The following is a 21,068-nucleotide window of genomic DNA, read 5'->3' as shown; positions in this document are numbered from 1 at the left end:
GGAGATACAAGAATATATAACACAACCTACTATTCAGACATTGCAGTCTTCAGTAGCCTAATTCATGAAAAGTACTTGGTTTCACAAATGTTGGGGATGTGAGGGCAGGAAAAAAGAGAGAGGAAAAAAAGAAGAAAAAAAATCTCCAAGGAAAATATAAGGATTGGTTTTGTTGCAGTTCAATATCTTTCCTAATTCCCTTCTCATCCAATAGGTGGGGTTGTCTGTTGTTAGCTGGTATCTCCACCCTCAGGCTGGTGAAGGTTATTAGAGTGGGAGGATTGGTCTTGGGGTGGAGCTCCTGGAGGTGGGGTTTAGCACTTGCTGGTCCCCAGTGGGAGACTACACCTCAAGGATCTCCTTTGAGGCCCACTTGTGTGATGTGGGCGGCTAGTCTTGTCTCCTTATATCACCTGTAGACCTCACAATTCTTGGTCTCTAATTTAGTCTCTAAACTGTATCTCACTCACCCTCTCCCTTTCTACTTCCCAATCAGGAACCTCTCTCCCCAGAAGTCATGTGGGCTGCATTCTGGGGGCTGAGCAACTGCCACGAAGCTGTTCTGTAGTGAGCAGTTCAGGGGCAGGTTTTGTGAGCTATGGGCTGTGCCGGGTTAGTGGCTGTGGGGGAGAGGGGAGAGTAGGGGACTATAGGCACTGAAAGGAAAGCAAGGAACTGGGAGATGGATGAATGAGAAACGAGAGACAGAGACCAGGCAGAGACACATACAAGAGTTTGTTAGAGCTGACAAATAAAGGTACATCTCTCCATAGACGGAGAGAGGCAAAACAGGCTTGGGGTTCAGGACTTTCACGGGGCAGGCTCAGGGATTAGAGCCAGGCAGGTCCTCATGCAGCAGTTAAGGGTGGAGTTGGTATGAGGGAGTGTTAATCCTTTCTCAGAAATAACCTTGGGCAGGAAAGTAAAATTTTTTCTTAAAATGGTGACTGTCACTTAAGATGGCTGTCCAGATGCTAAGCAAGGACCTTACAGGTAACCTTGATATTGCTTCTAGGCCACAGCAGATGTCCCAAGCTGAGAGTTGCCCCAACTAAAGATGGTGACCAAGGTGTCCCAAGATGGAAGTGGCTGCTTTCAGAGATGGGGTGTTCGACCAGGTTGGGCCATGTGGTAGTGTTGAGCAGCATGTCAGAGATACAGCTCTGTGGCATACAGTGTTGTGGCTGGTGGCTGCCTCCAGTCCCTGCTCTGTGTCCCCAGGTGCAGGTTACCATGTGTAGGGGACTATGACAGTGGTTGCAGTGTCTCAAGATGGAGGGGACCAAGGGAGCCCCATGTTAGTAGATGGGAGTCCACACAGGAACAGTGTGGTCCTGCTTGTGGGTGGCCAGGTGTCCCACTCAGATGCTGATGCTGGTGGTCCTGCTTGGGAGCAGCTGTTGAGGTCCTCTAATAACTCGCAGAGAAACAACATTCCCACTACTAGAATCCCAAGTCGTGGAGCAACACAGAATGCAGCCTCCCTGAAGCCTGCCATCTTGGATCCCTGTTGTCGTTTTCTAATAACACGTAATTTGATACTAGTCTAAGTTCAAATCAAAGACAACTACCAACTGTCAAAATAAATGTAATAAGAGAATGTTACAAAGATTTGGCATATAATTTATTATAACACTGACCTTAGCATTTTTTAATATCTTTTTAAAATTTTTTAGTTATAGATGGACCCAATAACTTCATTTTGTTCATTTATTTTTATGTGGTACTGAGGATCAAACACAGTGTTTCATGTGTGCGAGGCAAGTGCTCTGCCACTGAGCTACAACCCCAGCCCTGACCTTAGCATTTTTATAAGTGAATTCTGTAACATTTCAAATGACTTACCTAAAAACTATCTAAACATATAAGCACTTAATTTTAATCTCCTGGTTCTTGCTTCATGATTCCTGGAATTCTACTTATTTAGAGTGTTTACAGAACTTTCAGTAAACATACTGCCTTAATGAGACTAAATCAAACTGGTAAATTTCTCTTCCAAAACAAAAGCTCTGCAGAAAATGCAGCTGAGTTCATGGGATTAAGGCAAAACGTTTTTTCAAGTAGCTACAATTAGTTCTATGTACACACTATGAATACACCCCAAAATGCCAGAAAAACCTAACATTAATCAGCACACAAGTATGGTGCAAACACGAAGTGATTTAATGCTCAAATCATGACAAAAAATATTTCTGGATACTATTTGTAAGTTTATGAAACGATTTGCTATATAATTCCCATGATTTTTATTGCTAAATGAAAATTTTAAAATGTATTGAGTTTTAAAGCAAACAACACATTTAAAATTTTTGATTTAGTGATAAAAATCATTTAATTAAATGTTTCCCACTTCTTTTCCAGATTAAAAGGTCTCCTGTATCTTTTTTTATTTTTATTTTTTAGTTGTCAATGGATTTTTTATTTTATTTATTTATTTATATGTGGTGCTGAGGATCGAACCCAGGGCCTCACACGTGCCAGGCAAGTGTGCTCTACCACTGAGCTACAACTTCACCCTGGTCTTCTGTATCTTTAGGATTGCTCTGCTTTAATCCATTCTTTCCAAATGATAGTCAAAGTGACTGTTAATGTCTTATCATGACATCCTCCTGTTCAAAAAATACTTTAATAAATTTCTGTTGGCTGATCAGTAAAACAAGAGTCCTTGGCATAAACAGATAAAGTTATTCACAACCTGGCTCCAGATACAGTTGTCACACAAAACCACTTCACATACTAGAATAGGCCAAGTTCACAGGCCAGCAAACCACTTTCTTCTCCTGCCAGCAATATCCTTCCCCACCCAAAACAATCCTAATCCTTTATAGTTTAATTCTAGTTTTGACCGTACTTTTTGTGTTCCCACTGTCCCATGGTATCCTACAATACTCTCACACATTTACTGCTCTTTATTATCATACAGCTGGTTTTCCATTTGCCAGAATATGCATTTATTAAATTCAGTAAGTGTAGCATTCATGTGTGTATCCCAGAGCCTAGCATCATGATTGGAATTGTGAAGATAATAGAATATTATACATTATATGAATTTTATAAATCTGTTACAAGTTTGTACCTGCTGCTATGATTTGGATGAAGTGTTCCCCCAAATGTCCTATGTGAGTGCAGGAATAGTCAGAAGTGAAATGATCACATTATGACAGTTGTAACCTAATCAGTCTATGCTAGTTTGAATGGAATAACTTAGTGGTAATTGTGGGTAGGTGGGCTGAGGCAGTAGATCACTAGAGGCATACTCTGGAAGGGGGTCCTCTTCCCTCCTCTTTCTCTCTTCCCTGGATTTGCTCCTCAACCACACTCTCCTGCCATTATGTTCTAACTCATCTGGGGCCCAGAGCAATGGGGTCAGGCCACCATGAACTGAACCTCCAATTTATTGTGAGCCAAAATAAACTTCCCCTCCTCTAAGTTGTTCAGAGAAACAGGTCAACTAACATACCTGCTTACTTTCATCAGAAAATCCCATTCTACTGAGAACAATAATAAATATTATTCTTAATGAGGTAGTATATAGATTTCTTGAAAGAACATACCAGCCCATTCTATATCATCTTTCTCTAAAGTCATAAAGAAGGAAGTGGGGTTGGTGGGGAAAAAAATGACTAAACAGGAACAAATTCATTTTCAGTTGTTTTAAACACACACACACACACACACACACACACACACACACAAACTGGACTATAGTAGCTAAAGATACTAGTAACAGTGGATAGTAAGATGTCTGCTCAGTGAAAAAAAAGAAAAAAACACAGAAAGACTCAAAAGAAAGTACTTTCAGACACAGAACTAAAAGGAAAAGAAAAACATGTTCTAATCCAGACAATCTCAAACTATATGAAAGACAACAATCTGTTTCTATTGTTTGCTCACAATTTAACCCCCTTTGGGACCTGGGAGTATTTCAATAGAAATATTTTTAGAAAGCACACACTTTCCTCATGACAGGGAGTGAGATACAAAAATCATAACCACACATTGGCAGAAATGAAACTACCTTGCAATTCTAAAAAGCCTCGCCTTATTTATTAATAGAAATTTGGGGATGAATCTGGCCAAACAGCCCAAGTTTGAAGGTCAGTGTAACACAGAAGCTGTTCATTTTCAAGCAATATTATTTATACCATAGCTGAAAAACAGGAATCCTTACTCTCTGTCAGACATAAAACAAAATTCTGGACCATGAAAGTAAAGTGGACACATCAACATTCTAAAGTTCAAATAATTTACAGATAGTCCCTGGATCTATCACTTAGCTCTCTTATGTTTTGTTAAACTCTAACAAGAGTCTCTAACCCCTAGCCAGTAAGAAGCAAAAGATTGGACTAGATTACTCACACATTCAACAGGTATACAATACATACTTGTATGTGCCAGGCACTATTCTTGGGAACTGAGCAACAAATAGACCAAGTCCTTACCCTCTGCACTCCTCAGAGCCTCTGTCCATCAACATCAGAATTGTCTGAAGAACTGGGTTTACGAAATAGATTTGGGGCCTGATTGCCAAGGAAGCCACCTGGAGTGGGGCTGAGGAACCACATGTTCTACAACTAACACCTCCTCTAGGTTTTTCAGCTGTAGGTCACACTCTGACCAGATTCTTGATAAACAATGATCTGGGAGCCTCTCTGGATCCAGCAGGAAGCAACATCTCATAGCTGCACAGGAGAGAGAAATCTAGTCAAGAAGATCTCCCCTCAATAATACTTAAGTATGTTAAGTGCTGATACAGAAAGACTAAGTAACAATTATTTAGCAAACTCACTCATGTGGAACACTCATTTTCCAACACAACTGCTCAGCTGCAGCCAAAGCTGTTACTCAAAGGTGTACTGGGAGCATTACAAGTACCCAGTGGAACCAACAAGGACAGATCCTCTGTTTTCTCCATACCACGGACAGTTTTGTCATGGAATAAGAGTGCAGCTTCCTGGGTAGCTGGAAGACAGTGAGGTATGGTCAGTGGAGAGGGGTGAAGGCAAGGGGAGGAAAAGAAGTTCTTTAGTCTGCCCTGCTTATAACACACATGCAGGCACATCTTCCTACTCCCGTTCTTTTCTCTCATATATCCTGACTGTGGCTGCATCAGAAAAATCTGGAGACATTAAAGACCTGAAAATACTTTCCTTAACTGTACTAGGGAGACTTGTCCACTTCTCTATAGATGCCGGAGTTGATAATGTCTTGCCATTTCCAGAGAGGAGGTGATCTTTGGTGTTGACATCAATGGCAATAATTCTGAGCATCTTTAAACACAAGATCACTAACATAACATAGTCCCTAACTTGGGAATGTCCTTACATCTAAACAGGACTACCAACCAGCTCTCCTTTGAGGATGGTTTACCATCCTCAGAGTCTTCTAAGGATTTGCCTTTTCTCCTCCTTCTCCATTCTACTCAGCCTGATGCTGCCTGAAATTATGTCCCCATTCTAGATTCTCCACTGCACAAGATATAGTCTTCAACAGAGGGACTAGTAATATTTTTTAGGACAGGAAAAAGGAATCGGGACAAAACTTTTGTTTTCTCTTCCCCTCAATAACATAAAACTGCTGATTCCAGCCATCTGGTTGACTAAGCAGCATTTCTCCCACTGCAACTTTACTAGGTCTGTCCTTCCTGGCACGTTGTTCCTTACCTAGAGCCCACCTCATCTGATCCTGTGATGAAATGCTAGAAGAAGCCAGAAACTGACCCACTCCTGTCATGTGATCAATCATACTTGAGTCTCCCAGATGACTTTCCATTGGACTAAATGCAAATAGAATACAGAACACAAACAGGTCTTTTCTCTACTCAGTCTCTCTTCCACTGTCATTAGTAGTAAAATGCTTTGAAAAAACTCAAAATGGACATATGTCTGTTTCTGGGATAATACCTTAGGGACAAAAGGCACTTCAGTCAAAATGCACTTTTCTGGATCTGATGTGAACTGAAAAGACAGAGCAGCTGATGTGAGATCTCTGTCAGATATACAATCCTATGTTGCTTTGTTTCTATAATCACATGGTGAGTCAAAAAAAAAAAAAGAAAATAAATAAATAAAAAACAGAGAAAAAAATAGTTAGACTAATTCCAAGGTTTCTGTTGTAAAAAAAAAGAGAAAGATTATAACCAAGAAACCAACAGAGAATCAAAACACCACCAGGGCATTATATTAAAGAGGCAGAAATGTCTACTGTCCCTCTTTTCAGAATGACTGAGGCTACTTATCTCCAGGCTGGTCCTCTATTTCCTTAGACTCTCTAAGCTCTCATTTAAGCCACAACCTCCTGAAGCGTCTGCTTATGCCATAAGGGTCATCTACATGACCCGAGAGTTTTGTTCACAGAAATACAGATTTACGGGACAAGCTCTATAGTTCTCTTTGTTCAATATTATATTGCAGATATGTTATGAATTAAATTGACTTTCGAGCATTGGCCTAGAACACCATTCAGCAGGTCCAATACCACTTCTACAGGGAAAAAGATTTCCACATCAATGCTTTACAAACAACCATCTGGAAAACTGTCCATTCATAAATGGTGACTGTCAGCAGTGGAGTGGTACTTGTGTTTTTTAAATGACCATTAACAGGATATAAAACAGGTGGTTATGGCACTATTTCTGGGCTTCAAATTAAAAGGTAACTAGAAGCTGCAATTTTAAGGCAGTCAAACAGCATGTATTTTAGCTCAAACATCTGGTGTTTGAATGATTCAAAATCTTTGGAGAAAAGTCGGGAGAAGGGAAGAAAGGTAACAGATGTGATTACGAGGTGCTGCTGCTTTGCAATATCAGACTCTTCTGACACTGCTTTTCTCTATCATGTCAACTCACTCCTATAATTTATGTCTTTACCTTAAAGGGGCTTTATTTCCTGTCCCTCTTCCCATGTTCCCAAAACAAGACCATAATTACAGTTCAGTCAGACTGTGGAGTGAGAATCTTGGTGTGTCTGGCATGTACCTCAGCTATCTACCACAAACACGCAAGTGTCACTACTACATCCTCCCCAAAGTCTTTCATTGATCCCATGCCCTTCAGATTCCACACATCTGTGACCCACCTCACAAGAATCAACACCCTGAGGGCTGGGGTTGTGTGGCTCAGCGGCCACAACCCCAGCACGTGCGAGGCCTTGAGTTTGATTCTCAGCACCACATAAAAATAAACAAATAAAGGTATTGTGTCCAACTACAACTAAAAAATATAAATATTAAAAAAAAAAGAATCAACACACTGAATCTTTTGCTATGACATGAACTCAGAACAGTATTCTAGCTCCTTTCTAACACAGAGCATTCAGGGTTGGGGATGTAGCTCAGCAGTAGAGCACTTGCCTGGCATATGCAAGGCTCTGGGTTCAATCTCTATCCCCATGAAAAGATAAATTAAAATTACAAAATAAAATGGGTCATTCATTATGTATAGTTCAAAAAACTGTCCTGAGGGAGGAGGCACTGGAGAACTGAGGATGGGCAAAACTGTGCCTTCCCAGAGATGGATTATGGCTGACCTCAGCTCCCACAAAAATCCTTTCTCCTCTGTAGATTCTTGTAGACATATATGAGCAGACAATACATGTAACAATCAATAAACAGACACACACATATAAGCCTATGCCTAAATGATCATTTCAAAAAGTAAATCTCATCACTTTAACTCCTAGCTAGGGCCCATCAAGTCCTATCTCAGCAGGCCACAGCCCCTGGGCCCCTCCTTATGTCACTGACACTTATTATTATACTTGCCCCCACAGGCATCTATATCACATGATCCAGGACCAGGTTCTAGTCTCTGACTGAACTGGTTTTTTCTTGGATTTGTTCATTTCCACTCTCACTTATCATCCAGGTCTTTGCTCAACTCTTATCAATAGAGCACACTCTGTGAACACACTGCCCACCCTTTACCCTAGACTCACCACCTCCATTCTCCCCTATTTTCTCACACTGCTTCAAAACACACGCATATTAATTTACATGAGGGCTGGAGATATAGCTCAGTTTGTAGAGTGCTTGCCTTGCATGCACAAGGCCCTGGGTTCAATCCTCAGCACCACACACACACAAAAAAAAAAAATTTACATGATTTGTTTTCTGCCTCCCCCACTAGAAATTCAAATCCTATGTAAGCAGAGGCACAATTAAATACTTAAAGCAGATTCTAATAAATAATGACACAACTAAGATTTTCATAGGGATTAAAATTTTTAGTTTGTAACTTGCATAAATATATGCACTATTATAGAAAATGTTAAAGCACTATTGTTAAGTGAATATATTCATGTTTCAATCCTGAAGAGAACTTTTACTTTTTATAAAAATACTTAGACATCTAGACACACACACTGGAAATGTGCTAGAAGAATGGTACTTAGCTCTAAATGGGTAAAGTAATGAATGTGTTTTTTTTTTAATTTTCTTATAATTTCATTATTTGTCTTGCAAAAGTTTACATTACTATTAAAAAGATAAGAAAACTACAAAGTACCATAGTTGATTTTTTTAAATAGCAAAAAATCGAAAATGAATTAAGAATAGACAAATAACAAAATACTAATCCTACAAATATTACACAATAGTAATTTCTTTTGTTTTATAGTATACACAACATTGTCAAATAAGATCCTTATCTGTCTTAAAACAATGAAACAATCAGTCAAAATTATTACTATTCACATCTTCCGTTTTAAGATATAGCACAATGCCACTCTTCCAGGCAGGGTATGCTCCTTGCTGCTTTACAAGCAAGGCAAAAAACATACTTAACATCTTACCTAATCAGTAGGCACTTATTAAAATCTAAAATTCAAAATATTTTATTTCTTGTCATAAGAAACATGGTAGTTACAAGAAAATCACTACCAGCCATTGAGGTAGTATCCACTTTTTGTATAAATATTAATGCATATAATCAAGAAGAAATTTCTAACATATCTTTTACAAATCACATAAAACTAGTATTTGTAAGAGCAATTAAAAAACATTTTCACATCATTTCTGAGACTTCTATTTATACCATTGTCATAAAAAATATAAAAGATAAGTTCCTTAAAAGTTTGCCATACTTGTATCAAAATTGTATTTTGTAAATACCTTAAAATTTTGCTAGACAATGGGTTATATTCTTGGTCCAACACCTTATTTGAAATACTGAAAGTCTAGTATATGATTTTGTCAGTATGTTGGAAACCTTTGATTTGTCACCCTTTAGCAATTATTTCCCATTACACACGTAACTTAAAGTTCAGTTTATACTCAAGCAATAAAAAAAAAAAAATGGCAACAATGATATCCGCAAAGATTTTCTAGCTATTCTCAGCAAAACAGGAGAGCTGAGTTCATGTTTAACTCTATTCCACAGAAAAGCTCTGCTAAATGACAGTGAAGAAATAAAAGGAAATAAGCTATTAGGTAACAAAAGAAAAAAGTAACCACATTTAGGAGATAACAGATTTCTGAGGGAGAAAAGCAGGCAGAATTATTTAGAGTAGATACAAATGCAATATAAATTGATACAGAAGAAAAAACTATAGTTTCAACTTATCCTGACACAACTCCAGAAAATCTCAGCTGCAGGCCCAAGACAGAACATGAGGCACATGGCTGAAAGTGTTAACCCCGCCCCAACTCACACTCCACAATTTACAGACATTTGGTAGGAGACTGAAAGCGAAGAAAAAAAAAAAAAACTTTTTAAAAGAGAAGTCTCCAAGCAATGGAGCACCAAGAATAGTAGAAGTATACAAAGTGCTGACCACAAACAAGGGAGCCTGAGCAAACCTCTTTATTTTGAATGGTAAGGCATAAATCTCTCAAGAGAAAGACCCTGCCAACCACCCAGCACTATGTAAGATTTATTATATGCATGTGTAGAGACCAGATTAAAACAAAAATTGCAAAATTCTCAAAATTGCAAAGAGAAAAATGAATCACACCAACAGATCTGAAAGCTGGGCTCAGTGGTACACACCTGTAATCCAGTGACTGAGGGGCTGAGGCGGGAGCATCACAAGTCCAAGATCATCCTCTACAACTTAGCAAGACCTATCTCAATTAAAAAAAAAAAAAAGACTGGGAATATAGATCAGTGGAGAAGTGAAGTGCCTCTAGGTTCAATTCCCAGTACTGTAAATAAATTTTTAAAAAAAGGTCTAGAAACCAGGTTGGCATCTGATTTCATGCTATTAACAATTCTGACATGACTTCAGAATTCTGAATAATTTCTATTTTATCAATTTATACCTAGAAAAACTATCATTTAAACAAATACAAAAAAATATATTATGAAATTGAAAGACAAAAAATTCATCTCACATGCAGTTTTTCTTGGAAACACTCCACAAAACTGGGAAGTTAACCAGGAGAAAGAAATACTTGAGATCCAAAAATAGGGGGCTCTATTATAGGGCTGAATAGAAAAGATCAATGTAGCAAACCCAGAAGCTACTAGATTATACAAATTAGAAGAAGACTCAGTGGCCAAGAGAAAGGTCTTAGAGGACAAAGGGGTGAGAGGTGTTTATCTATCACTGTGGAAAAGAAAGCAGGGAAAGTTTTACAAATGTGTTTGAGTACCCTACAAGTAGCAGTAAGAAAATGAAAAAATAAAGTAACTTACTTTAGGAAAAATAAAGACCATACAAAGGAACATAATCATAGTATAGAACCTGGTTGAGCAGTAAATAATATTTATACAGTCATAAAAATGTGAATATTGGAACTGGAGTTGTAGCTCAGTGGTAGAGCACTTGCTTAGCACACGTGAGGCACTGGATTTGATCCCTGGCACCACATAAAAATAAAATAAATAAAGGTATTGTGTCTATCTACTGGAAAAAAATATTTTTAAAAATGTGAATATTGCCTTTTTATTTAATTCCCAAATTATAACAGTTATTTTGGCAGGATGAGTATAGGGACACAGAAGGATGTAACAATGAAGTCCTCACCTACCATACCAGAGGTCAATATATATTTCCTAAAGTTTATAAATTAAGAAAGAACAATAAAGCATTATTTACACATATGGCTAGAAATATAAGAAACAGCTTAAATGTGATTAAAAGAGTTTCCTCTAAGAAGAAATTCTCAAGAATGTGTTCACACATGTTAAATGCTCCTACAGGCCCTATCAGTTTGTTCCTTATTTTGAGAGAGAGAGACTTGTGCAATGTCTGCCTTCTCCAAAAGACTGCATGAGTGCTTTAGGTAAAGATGTCATTGTAACACCTTCACTGCTGGATTCCAGTGTATAGCAAACTGCCAGGCACAAGTGACACTAAATTAATTCCTGCTAAATAGGTGAAGTTTTCACATCAATTGACCACAATGTTACCATTACTTGGAGAAGTTAGCAAATGCATTTTCAATGTGACTTTTCTAATAGAACATACATCTTCCTAATCTCAGACATATTGTGCACACAACTACCACCCCAAAAAAGTTCTAGCTGGTATGCAAAAGCTGGAAGGGACCTTAGCAATAAAAGCTAACTCCCTCACTTTATAAAGATTGAAAAGGTTAATGCCACTACCTGGCCAAGGTGGATAATAAGTGACCTCAAAGATAAGTTGATACTTTTGTGGCTTTAAATGTTAATTCCACTTGGTTTCACAATATAGATTAGATATAAATCATATGTGTATAAAATGTAAAATATCAAAGTACCCATCATTATACACACTACTTCTACTTATTTATAGCTTTCATCCGAGTTTTTCTCACTTGAACAAGTTAATGTATTTCATTCTTTCGCTGGAGAAAATTTTGTCAACTCAAGTTCATAAATTCTCTTTTTCTCTTCTTCTTCTTTATACATTCAAGATCATAAATTCTCTTTTTTCCTCTCTTGCTTCATACACAAATATTCACCAGACCTTAAATTTAAAAAAATAGATAATTCATATAATCTTTTAAGTGTGAAAAGGTATAAGATGAAAAGTGTCCCTCTTGTTTCCAATATCTTCCCTCTCTCCCCATGCACCAAAAATAGGGATACAAGGACAGTAATAGATTAATTTCATACCCCTACTGTTTTCTATTTAAGTGAGATATACTATACATAATAGTTTATAACTTTTTAATGTACCTTCAAGATATGTCCTTATCGCAATAAAATTTTTCTCTTTAAAAATTTTTTGGTAGTTCTAGATAGACAGAATGCCTTTATTTTATTTGTTTATTTTTATGTGGTGCTGAGGATTGAACCCAAGGCCTCAGACATGCTAGCCAAGTGCTCTGCCACTGAGCTATAGCCCCAACCAAAGTTTTCTCCTTTTTGATGGCTATGTAATATTACATTATATGAATGTACAGTTTATCAACTGATGGAAATCTACTCTACTCTTCTTATTTGCTATTAAAACAGTACTAAACTTGCATAGATGACTTTGGCACATTTTCAAACTTGATGCTTAATGGAATTCCTAGAGGGAACTGCTGAGTATGTGAATTTGTAACATTGATAGAACTTCTCAAATGTCCCTCCAAAGTAGTATGTATCAATTACATTCTCCTCAAAAGTGTATTAAGAGTTCCAGTTTCCACACATTAAATTGGAGTTTTGGTTATCAAATAATGTGGCATATCTTGCTATAGTTTCAATTTATCTTTCTCACTTTTAAGGGACTCTTTTAATATTTTGAACACATTTTTAATTTGTATACATTTATTTTCCTCTCTCTCAATGACAGGACTATAAATTCTTCATTGTACAGAACACTGACCTAGTCCATCTGGGCAAACGTCCAGCTGCAAGCCATTGTCTTTTACTCCTATTCAAAACCATTTTCTAAGGCCAGTCTTCTTTTATGGGTCTTCTCAAGTTAAGCAAAGGAAACATACATAATGATGTAAGCTTTGAATTCAGAAAGGAGAAGCTGACTCCTGACTCTACCACTGGAGTAGTGAGACTTGATCAGCCACTGAATCTCTCAAAGCATTATATATCTGTAAAATAAAGATACCCCTCATTTTTGCTTTAAGGACTAAGTAAATTCATGTTTATTTTTATATGTGTGAGTATACACACCTATATATTTATATATGAATCCCTAAGCACAGGGCTTGAATCTCAATAGGGACTTAATAAGGGTGGTTTCATTTTGTAATCAATAATCTGGCAGGCCAAAAAAAAAAAAAAAAAAAAAAACTTTGTCTAAGCAAATAGCTATTTCAGTGCTTTGGGATACTTCCAATTAAATACTTCCCGGAGTTAAACACTGAGGGATCGTCCCACTGGAGTTGTATCATTACTTGACCAGTCATAACTGCCAAGGAAACATTAAGAATGAATTATTTCTGGTTGCAAAACTTTAACTTGTTCTCCATCAGCATCAACCCATTTTGTGTAAGAGTTGGCACTCCCTGGGAACATTGCTTCCCGAAAGAATGCACTTCTCTGCCTCTATCTAGAAATTGCAGAGCCTGTAGAGTCCAAGAGGAGGCAGGGGAATAGAAGGAAAGCAGTTGTACCCACCTCACTGCTGCAGTCACTATCACATTTCCCCCATTATTCTGACTTGGCAAATAATGGCTGATCAAACTAGGGGCAAAGTTAATAATGGGACAAGATATTTTGAAAGCCCAATTAAAGTTCGTACACAATACATGACATACAACAAAACACTATGTGTGCTAAACCAAATGAATCACACCTATACACCGAAAACATGCTTAGCTAATAATGAGCTTCTCTTAGGAATAGAAGTACATAGGTTTACCTCAACCACTAATTTATGAACTCTTCTATGCAGTTTTGGTCATTCACTCATCTTCGTATCACCACTGTTTAGCACCATATTGGACACAGAGCAGCCACTCTTGTGCACTGAACAGACTCAAATTAAGAAGTGTTTCTTTAACTGTTATTTTATGTTGATTCTCTCTTTTCTGCATATAACTTAAATGAACTATTTCCCTTATTTTAAATTTAATGTCAACCTATAGTTTCCCGATACTATACTTTCATTTAGCATCTCTGGTATAACTGGGTTCCAGCGTATTTCATTTTAACTTAGGAGATGAAATATTTCACTTTGAAGGATTATAATTTTCCTCTTACTTTACAAAATTAGTTATTATCCTTTTTATGTATTATCCACAGTGATGAATTTTTTTGTTTGTTTTGTACTGGGCACTTTACCACTGAGCCACATCACCAGCCCTTTTCATATTTTATTTTGAGACACGGTCTCACTAAATTGCTTAGGGCCTTGCTAAATTGCTGAAGCTGGCCTTGAACTTGATATTCTATTGCCTCAGCCTCCCCGGTCACTGGGATTACAGGTGTATGCCACTGGACCTAACACTGTGATGAATTTTAGATGCTAAAAATATAATTGGTTCAGTGAAGTCAGAATTCCTGATGACACAAGTTCCTTGCAGGCCAATTTATGGAACAACTGTAACTCTAACACTCAGGTTTTACAATTGAGTTAGTTTCTGAGGAATCCCCAGGACAAGAAATAATCTCCCAATGAGCCATCTGATAGGCACTCTGTTAAACACAAGAGATAAAAATCTCACTTGTAAAAAGTAGGGGGTCTGACACCCTAAAACAGTCCATATTTCTATTCCACTACCAAGAGCTAATTTTGAGGCTTGAATTAACCTGGGAGCCCAGTAATCTGAAAATATTCACACCCCTGATGTTTGTGGAGTTTGCCAGTTACTTTTACTACTCCGGGTATGAGCTGCTGATGTGGCACAGGTATCTTCTATTCAACTAGATACCAGCTGTTTTCAATAGTGCTTTCTTTTTTTTTTTTTCTTTTTTATTTTATTTATTTATTTTTTAAAATATTTTTTTATTGGTTGGTCAAAACATTACAAAGCTCATGATATATCATCTTTCATACATTTGACTCAATTGGGTTATGAACTCCAAATACAAATTGCAGAATCACATCGGTTACACACTCACATTTTTACATAATGGCATATTAGTGACTGTTGTATTCTGCTACCTTTCCTATCCCCTACTATCCCCCCTCCCCTCCCCACCCATCATCCCTCTCTACCTCATCTGCTGTTGTTCAATTCTCTCCCTTGTTTTCCCCTCCTTTCCCCTCACATCCTCTTCTATGTAATTTTGTGTAACATTGAGGGTCTCCTACCATTTCCATATGCTTTCCCTTCTCTCTCCCTTTCTCTCCCCCCACTTGTCTTTGTTCAATAGTGCTTTCAAATCAACAAACATACAATTGTCATGAAAATACAAAGAAAGAAAGCTCTCTTTCCTCAAACAATTGATGGTGTGGTCAACATTGGCAGTTTAACGTGTAGGCAAACAATTCTGAAGGTGGTCATGAGGAGCAATATTTATGTTTGTTGTTGGTTTCTACAAAAATGTCTTCTACAATATAGCCAATTAGCATTCTGGTCCCATTTATTCAGTACCCTCAGGCCATGGTGACAGGCAAAAATCTCTCTCCATGTTTCTAAATGCCCACTTTAAGGACAGGGAATGTACAGCCCCTGGCTGAAAACTATTAGTGAACACTTTTATGCTCCAATTAATAGATTCACTCCTTATTTGAGATAGGTAAAAGAGACTCCAAGAAGACTAAGACACAGCCCTGCCCTTGAGTCTAGGAGTCCTGACTTACCTTCTTCTCATCAGTGACATTATATCAGGTCCCTCAAAGTAACATTCAAAAGAATATACTATATCTACAATGGGCCATTTGTTATCCATTCCAGAAGAATGGAGGAAGATCCAATTGACTTATATATTCAAATGTGTTTTGAAGTTCTAAAGGATGGTGGTGAGCATGGTGTGCCAAAAAGAAAGATTTGTGGAGCCAAAAGAACCTAAATTCAACCCACACCCTTGAAACATACTCCTCTCAGGTTTGGGAGTCAATCATTCTCCACTGGGAGTGGTACCACTCTCCTGCCCGCCCTCCTGGGTAGAGGCATTTTGAGTTATTCCAATGACCAGAGGACGCTACTGGCAATTAGTGGGCAAGGCCACGGATGGCAAACGTCCTGCAAAGGACAGTAGAGTCCAGTTTAAGAACAGTCACAACGCAAATATGGACAGTATCTACCACTAAGTATTCTCCTACCCTCAGTTTCTTTAGTTGCCAGAGAGTGTTACCCTTTCAGTCTGAGTGTATGGCTTAAATGAGATGCTGCAAGAAAAGTACCCAGGCCAGGTTTAAGTGTCAGTCAGTCCCTGTTAAAAGTTATTCTCCCATACCTCTCTTCCTTTTGGAGTTACAAACATTGCATGGAGTTCATCATACAGATCCCTCATATATGACACAGCAAAGAAATTCAAGCAATCATTTTCTCAAAGCAGTTAAAATTAGGTGGCAGGTATTTATACAAATTTCACATCTTAGCAGTATCTGTTTAAGAGGCTTTTCGCAAAAATTCTCTGAATTCTAAATCAAGAGCCAAACACTCTTGTCTAGAGATCCTGACAACTCAGGATCTAAATTTCTGGCTGCTTTTTCACTTTGTTCACTAATGTGCACAGCCCCTAACAGGTCATAAAACCCTGCAGGCCTTTTCTCAACCTGTAATACCTGTTACCTATTTATATCTTCCTAGCTAAGTTCTCCATCTATATAAACCTCACCAATTTCTTGAAGACCATTTAAATAAAAATCAACTCTACCATGATGTCCCCACTGGTCCCCCATCACTTCGAATGAGTCCTGTCCTTGTGTACTCAAAAACTGAGCTTAACAATGCAGTGATGGTTCTCAATCCAGTATCCATAGAACACCAGGAGTTCTAAAGTTTCCTGTGAAAATATGAACTGCAGTTTTCATTTCTAAAAAATCTAAAAGAAACATAAGCACTTCTTACATTTGGTCAAGTTTCCAAGATGAGTAGTGTCAAGCAATCTGAGTACCCAAATCTGAGTAGTTCACTAGTGTTGATGCTAATGCATTGTAACTGTTGGAACTTTGCTAAAAACAAAACAGCAAACTCAAATATATAAATAATGTGTTCATACCAAGTAAATCCCAAATGAATACCTCATAAAAACAAAAGTTCTCCTATGGCTCAAATAGGGAAAAACCAGAGACTTATATCAGGGTGTGGTGCAAAACAGTTGTCATGGCAACTTCCCAAAGACCTTATGTTTGTCTCAATGTGTAACATATTTATGTTTTGGGTAGCCAAAAAATAGCTGTCAGGTTACTATTGTAAATTTGATCTTTATGGTAATGCTTAGTTTTTATTTCTATTCTTAAGAAGGTATTAAAGAATTCTGTTCTTGAGAAATTTATGCCTTGTTTTTGTATTTGTACATGGGTAAGCTATAAAATAAAATTCATGTGGGAGTGGAGAAAAGGAGACTGTTGAACACAATTTGAAAGAATGCATTTCATCCCAAGTACAATGAAAAGCCAAAATGCAGACATTTGATCCTTAAGGGACCTTAGAGTTGCAGGCACTATACAGGATTTGATATATGTCCACTGAACAAAAAGTACTTAAGTGATTTGGGGCAACTCTCTTTAACCCTGTTGTGTGTGTGTGTGTGTGTGTGTGTGTGTGTGTATATATATATATATATATATATATATATATATATATATATCCTGCAAAGGACAGGAGAGTCCAGTTTAAAGAACTGTCACAACGCAAATATGGACAGTATCTACCACTAAGTATTCTCCCACCCTCAGTTTCTTTAGTTGCCAGAGAGTGTTACCCTTTCAGTCTGAGTGTTTGGCTTAAATGAGATGCTGCAAGAAAAGTACCCAGGCCAGGGTTAAGTGTCAGTCAGTCCCTGTTAAAAGTTATTCTCCCATACCTCTCTTCCTTCTGGAGTTACAAACATTGCATCCATGCATATATGACATCCTCATATATGACACAGCAAAGAAATTCAAGCAATCATTTTCTCAAAGCAGTTAAAATATATATATCACACATACATACATACATACACACAGTAAAATGAAGATTCTCATAATACAGGTTTGTCAAAAGTCATGTTCAGTAATATTACTGAACATACTTTAAAAATTGTAAAGTGCTAGCACATTATAGATTGGTATTACTATTTTCCAGTGGTATTAGCTTTTCAAAAGTCCTTGAGAAAAAAAAAGACCCATTTTCTTAGTCATCCTTATATCTAACACATCGTGTCTATTGAACTGATTCCTCTATGTGTAAAACCACCACTACAAAAGGGAAACCCAGGGACTGGAGGTAGTGCTCAGTGGTTGAGTGCTTATCCAGCATGCAGAAGACCCTGGGTTTAATCTCCAGCACTGTGTGTGGGGTAGGGTGGGGCGGGGGGAGTGAGCCCAGCTCTTATTAACATTAAAAGTTTTTACTACCACAAAAGAACAGCCCAAATTCCCTTTCAGAACATCATAGTGACAAATTGCAATTCCTTTCCAATCTTGTTAACACCAGGGTGTTGTGTTACTGGGACATTGGGTACTACTAAGCATTTCCATTTGTTTCATTAAACTTTCAATAAAGGCTTTGTGTTTGTGTATATCCTTGAAAAGAAAGGTTTAAGCTCATTTAAAACAGTAAAACACCCACACAAGGGATTATCTGTTATCCCCTTAACATCTGGCGTAGTTCTAAAAAAGATGAGGACAAAATTAGTGTTCACATAAGCACAATTAAAGATCTCATTGTCAAAAAGCCACAGTCTGTGCCTATCTGGTGCTGATGAAAACAGAGAAGTTGTAAGTAGATGAGGAACTAGCTGCTGGAGTGGTCAACTCCAGGCAGAAAAGAGTGGAGAATGGAGAAAGGCCCTGAAAAGGCACAAAGGCCAGGGAGGCAGGCAGGATTTCAGGACAAACTGATATGAACCTGGAACTGGCCTGCTTACCTCCTTTCCAACACTGACTCTCGAGTTTCCAACTTTTGCTGAGTCCACTTGGGACATCTTTTAAAGACTGCTTTCCTATCATCCAAGAGAGTTGTTCACTATCATCCAAGATAGTTGCCATTAGTGTTCCACTGATGGCAGCACCAGTCTATCTGCCTGGCTGACATCCTGGCCAGGACCTATCAGGCTTCCAAACTATTTTTAACCACTGTGTAACTTTGAATTTTAAACCCTCAAGGGTCAGGGCAATTGTAGCTGAAACTTCCCATGAGAATAACCAGTCGCTTATAGTTGGCACTTTCTTAGAATGATGTATTTGAATAATAAATGATCAGAATAAAAAAAAAATGTTTCACAAGTAGAGACACTGAGGAAAGCAAAGGACAAAAATCACAGCAAAATACCTAAAGGCTAATGGAACTAGCTCAGCCTCAGTTGTTTCCATCCGTTTTTCTTTGAAGCCCAACACTTTAGAGTCTGGAGTAAATACAGGTCTCTGAAGTTGGACCCTCCAAGGACTTGGGTAATCAGATGACTTGGAGTAAGGGGGAAGCAGGGTGCACCTCTCAAAAAAAAAAAAAAAAAGTTTATAACAACGAGTTATATCTCCTTTATCTCCCCCTTCCTTCTTCAGGATGGATGAAAAGACTCAGGAACAGACATTTTAATAAGACATCTTAAAAAATTAAATTTTACAGCAGGTGAAAAAAAAAAAAAAAGATTACAGGGAATGGACGCGTTTTAATTGCTGGAAACTATTCAGCTCCAGTCCTGGTTTCTGGAATCTATTTAGGAACTCAAGGCAGATGTTTCCGAACTGAGATTGAAAGAAGGAAGGGCGGCATCATTTAAATATCCAGTCCACGGTAAACAAAACTAGCAAGGATTTTCTATTTCGAGAACGTCTTGGGAACTCATCACTACGACTCTTTAAAAAATCATTTTGAGAAAATTTAAATACAATGAAAAAATTGCCAGTTGAGAGGGTGACGCCTCCAAAGCTGTACCTTTTCCACTTTTGTCCCATCAACTCCCACACAAGAGGTTTTCACATCGCGCCCTCGTTCCCCCGGCTGAACGCTCGGCGCGGCTCACAAGTGTTTCCCATTACTGCCGGCAGGACGCCGGGGGAATCGCTTGTGCCACAGAACTTGGAGAGCAGACGTGTGTGTGGAACCGGAACAGAATCACGTACCAGGAGGGGGAGGTGGGAAAGGAACAGCGCGCAGTGAGGCTGGGCCCGCGGGGAATGCGCCGGATCGCGGGGCAAGAACTTCACCCAGCTTTAACAATCCCAGGAAAGGGGAGCAGTGAGGCACTGGGAACCGGACGAGAAGGAGGAAACTTTAGCAATGGAGGAAGAAGAACAGAAAGTAGAGAACTAACTGCAACCCGGTCCGAGATCGACTAGCTGCGGGCGGTCAGGCCAGGAGCCCCATCCCGCCAGTCCGCGCAGAACTCCCGACGCCCCCGGCAGCTCCCACCTGGCAGCGCCCGGGGCGGGCGGCTGGCTTGTCCCAGGCTTCTCCTCCTCTTCCTCTTCCTTGTCCCGGGAAGGGCTTCGGGGAGCGAAGAACCGGGAGAAGCTGTGCCAGGGGGCGCTGCCCCTCCTCCGGCCACCGGACATCTCCCCCGATCGTCCGCAGGTCGGGGGCCGTCTGTTGGGAATGGACTAGGCGGTGCCGGGAGCCCAGCGCCTGGAGCCCAGATCGGCGCTTTGGGACCCGGCGAGGGCAAGACTGACTCTGCTCGAGCCGCCAGCGCGGCTCAGTCCATCCCCGGCGGGAGAAGCGCGGGCGCTACTCGCTCCCCGCGCAGCAGCTCCTCGCGCGGCTGCGGCTGCTCCTCCTCCCGCCCTCTCCCAGTGCACCCCGCCCCCGGGAGGGGCCAGCTGCCGCGGCACCGCCCAGAGCCCGGGCTCAGCCGTCACCCGCCACGGCTTGGGGGAGTCCCGGGTGAATGCGCCCTCCTGAGAGCCCAAGGCAGTCCGTCCCTCTTGGCTCTTGCTTCCCGCCTGAACGAATTCAGCCTGCAACCTATTTGGCTTTGCTTCAATTACTGTTACGAATTTGTTTTCTATCCTTTAGTCAGAGCAGTTTCCGTAATTTTCAAAGATATTTTTATAAATTAAGGTATTTGAAAACACTTAGATGCAGTACCAGACTGTCCCGGGCTGCCCTTGAGTTAATACATAGCCACTCCAACACACAGGTTTATCCTGGAGTACAAA

The 21,068-nt window shown here is 39.2% G+C and overlaps 1 protein-coding gene across 2 annotated transcripts in view; it reads right to left on the bottom strand.

Moving 5' to 3' along the window:
* Window positions 1-20,645, bottom strand: part of Crybg3 (crystallin beta-gamma domain containing 3) — a 120,590-nt gene extending 99,945 nt beyond the window's left edge. The window contains exon 1 of one of the 2 annotated variants that reach the window (XM_026411044.2): window positions 20,323-20,645. In XM_026411044.2, coding sequence (XP_026266829.2) covers window positions 20,323-20,465 — 143 coding nt within the window. In that variant the 5' untranslated portion in view covers window positions 20,466-20,645. Of the gene's footprint in view, window positions 1-19,845; window positions 20,091-20,322 lie in introns of those variants that run through there. The other variant, XM_077795324.1, reaches the window with a different exon arrangement.
* Window positions 20,646-21,068: the final 423 nt, after the last annotated feature.

This window comes from Urocitellus parryii, chromosome 2, assembly GCF_045843805.1.
Source record: "Urocitellus parryii isolate mUroPar1 chromosome 2, mUroPar1.hap1, whole genome shotgun sequence".
Classification (NCBI taxonomy): domain Eukaryota; kingdom Metazoa; phylum Chordata; class Mammalia; order Rodentia; family Sciuridae; genus Urocitellus; species Urocitellus parryii.
Note: the sequence above shows the minus strand (reverse complement) of the source record. Positions and strands in the feature narration are given on the sequence as shown.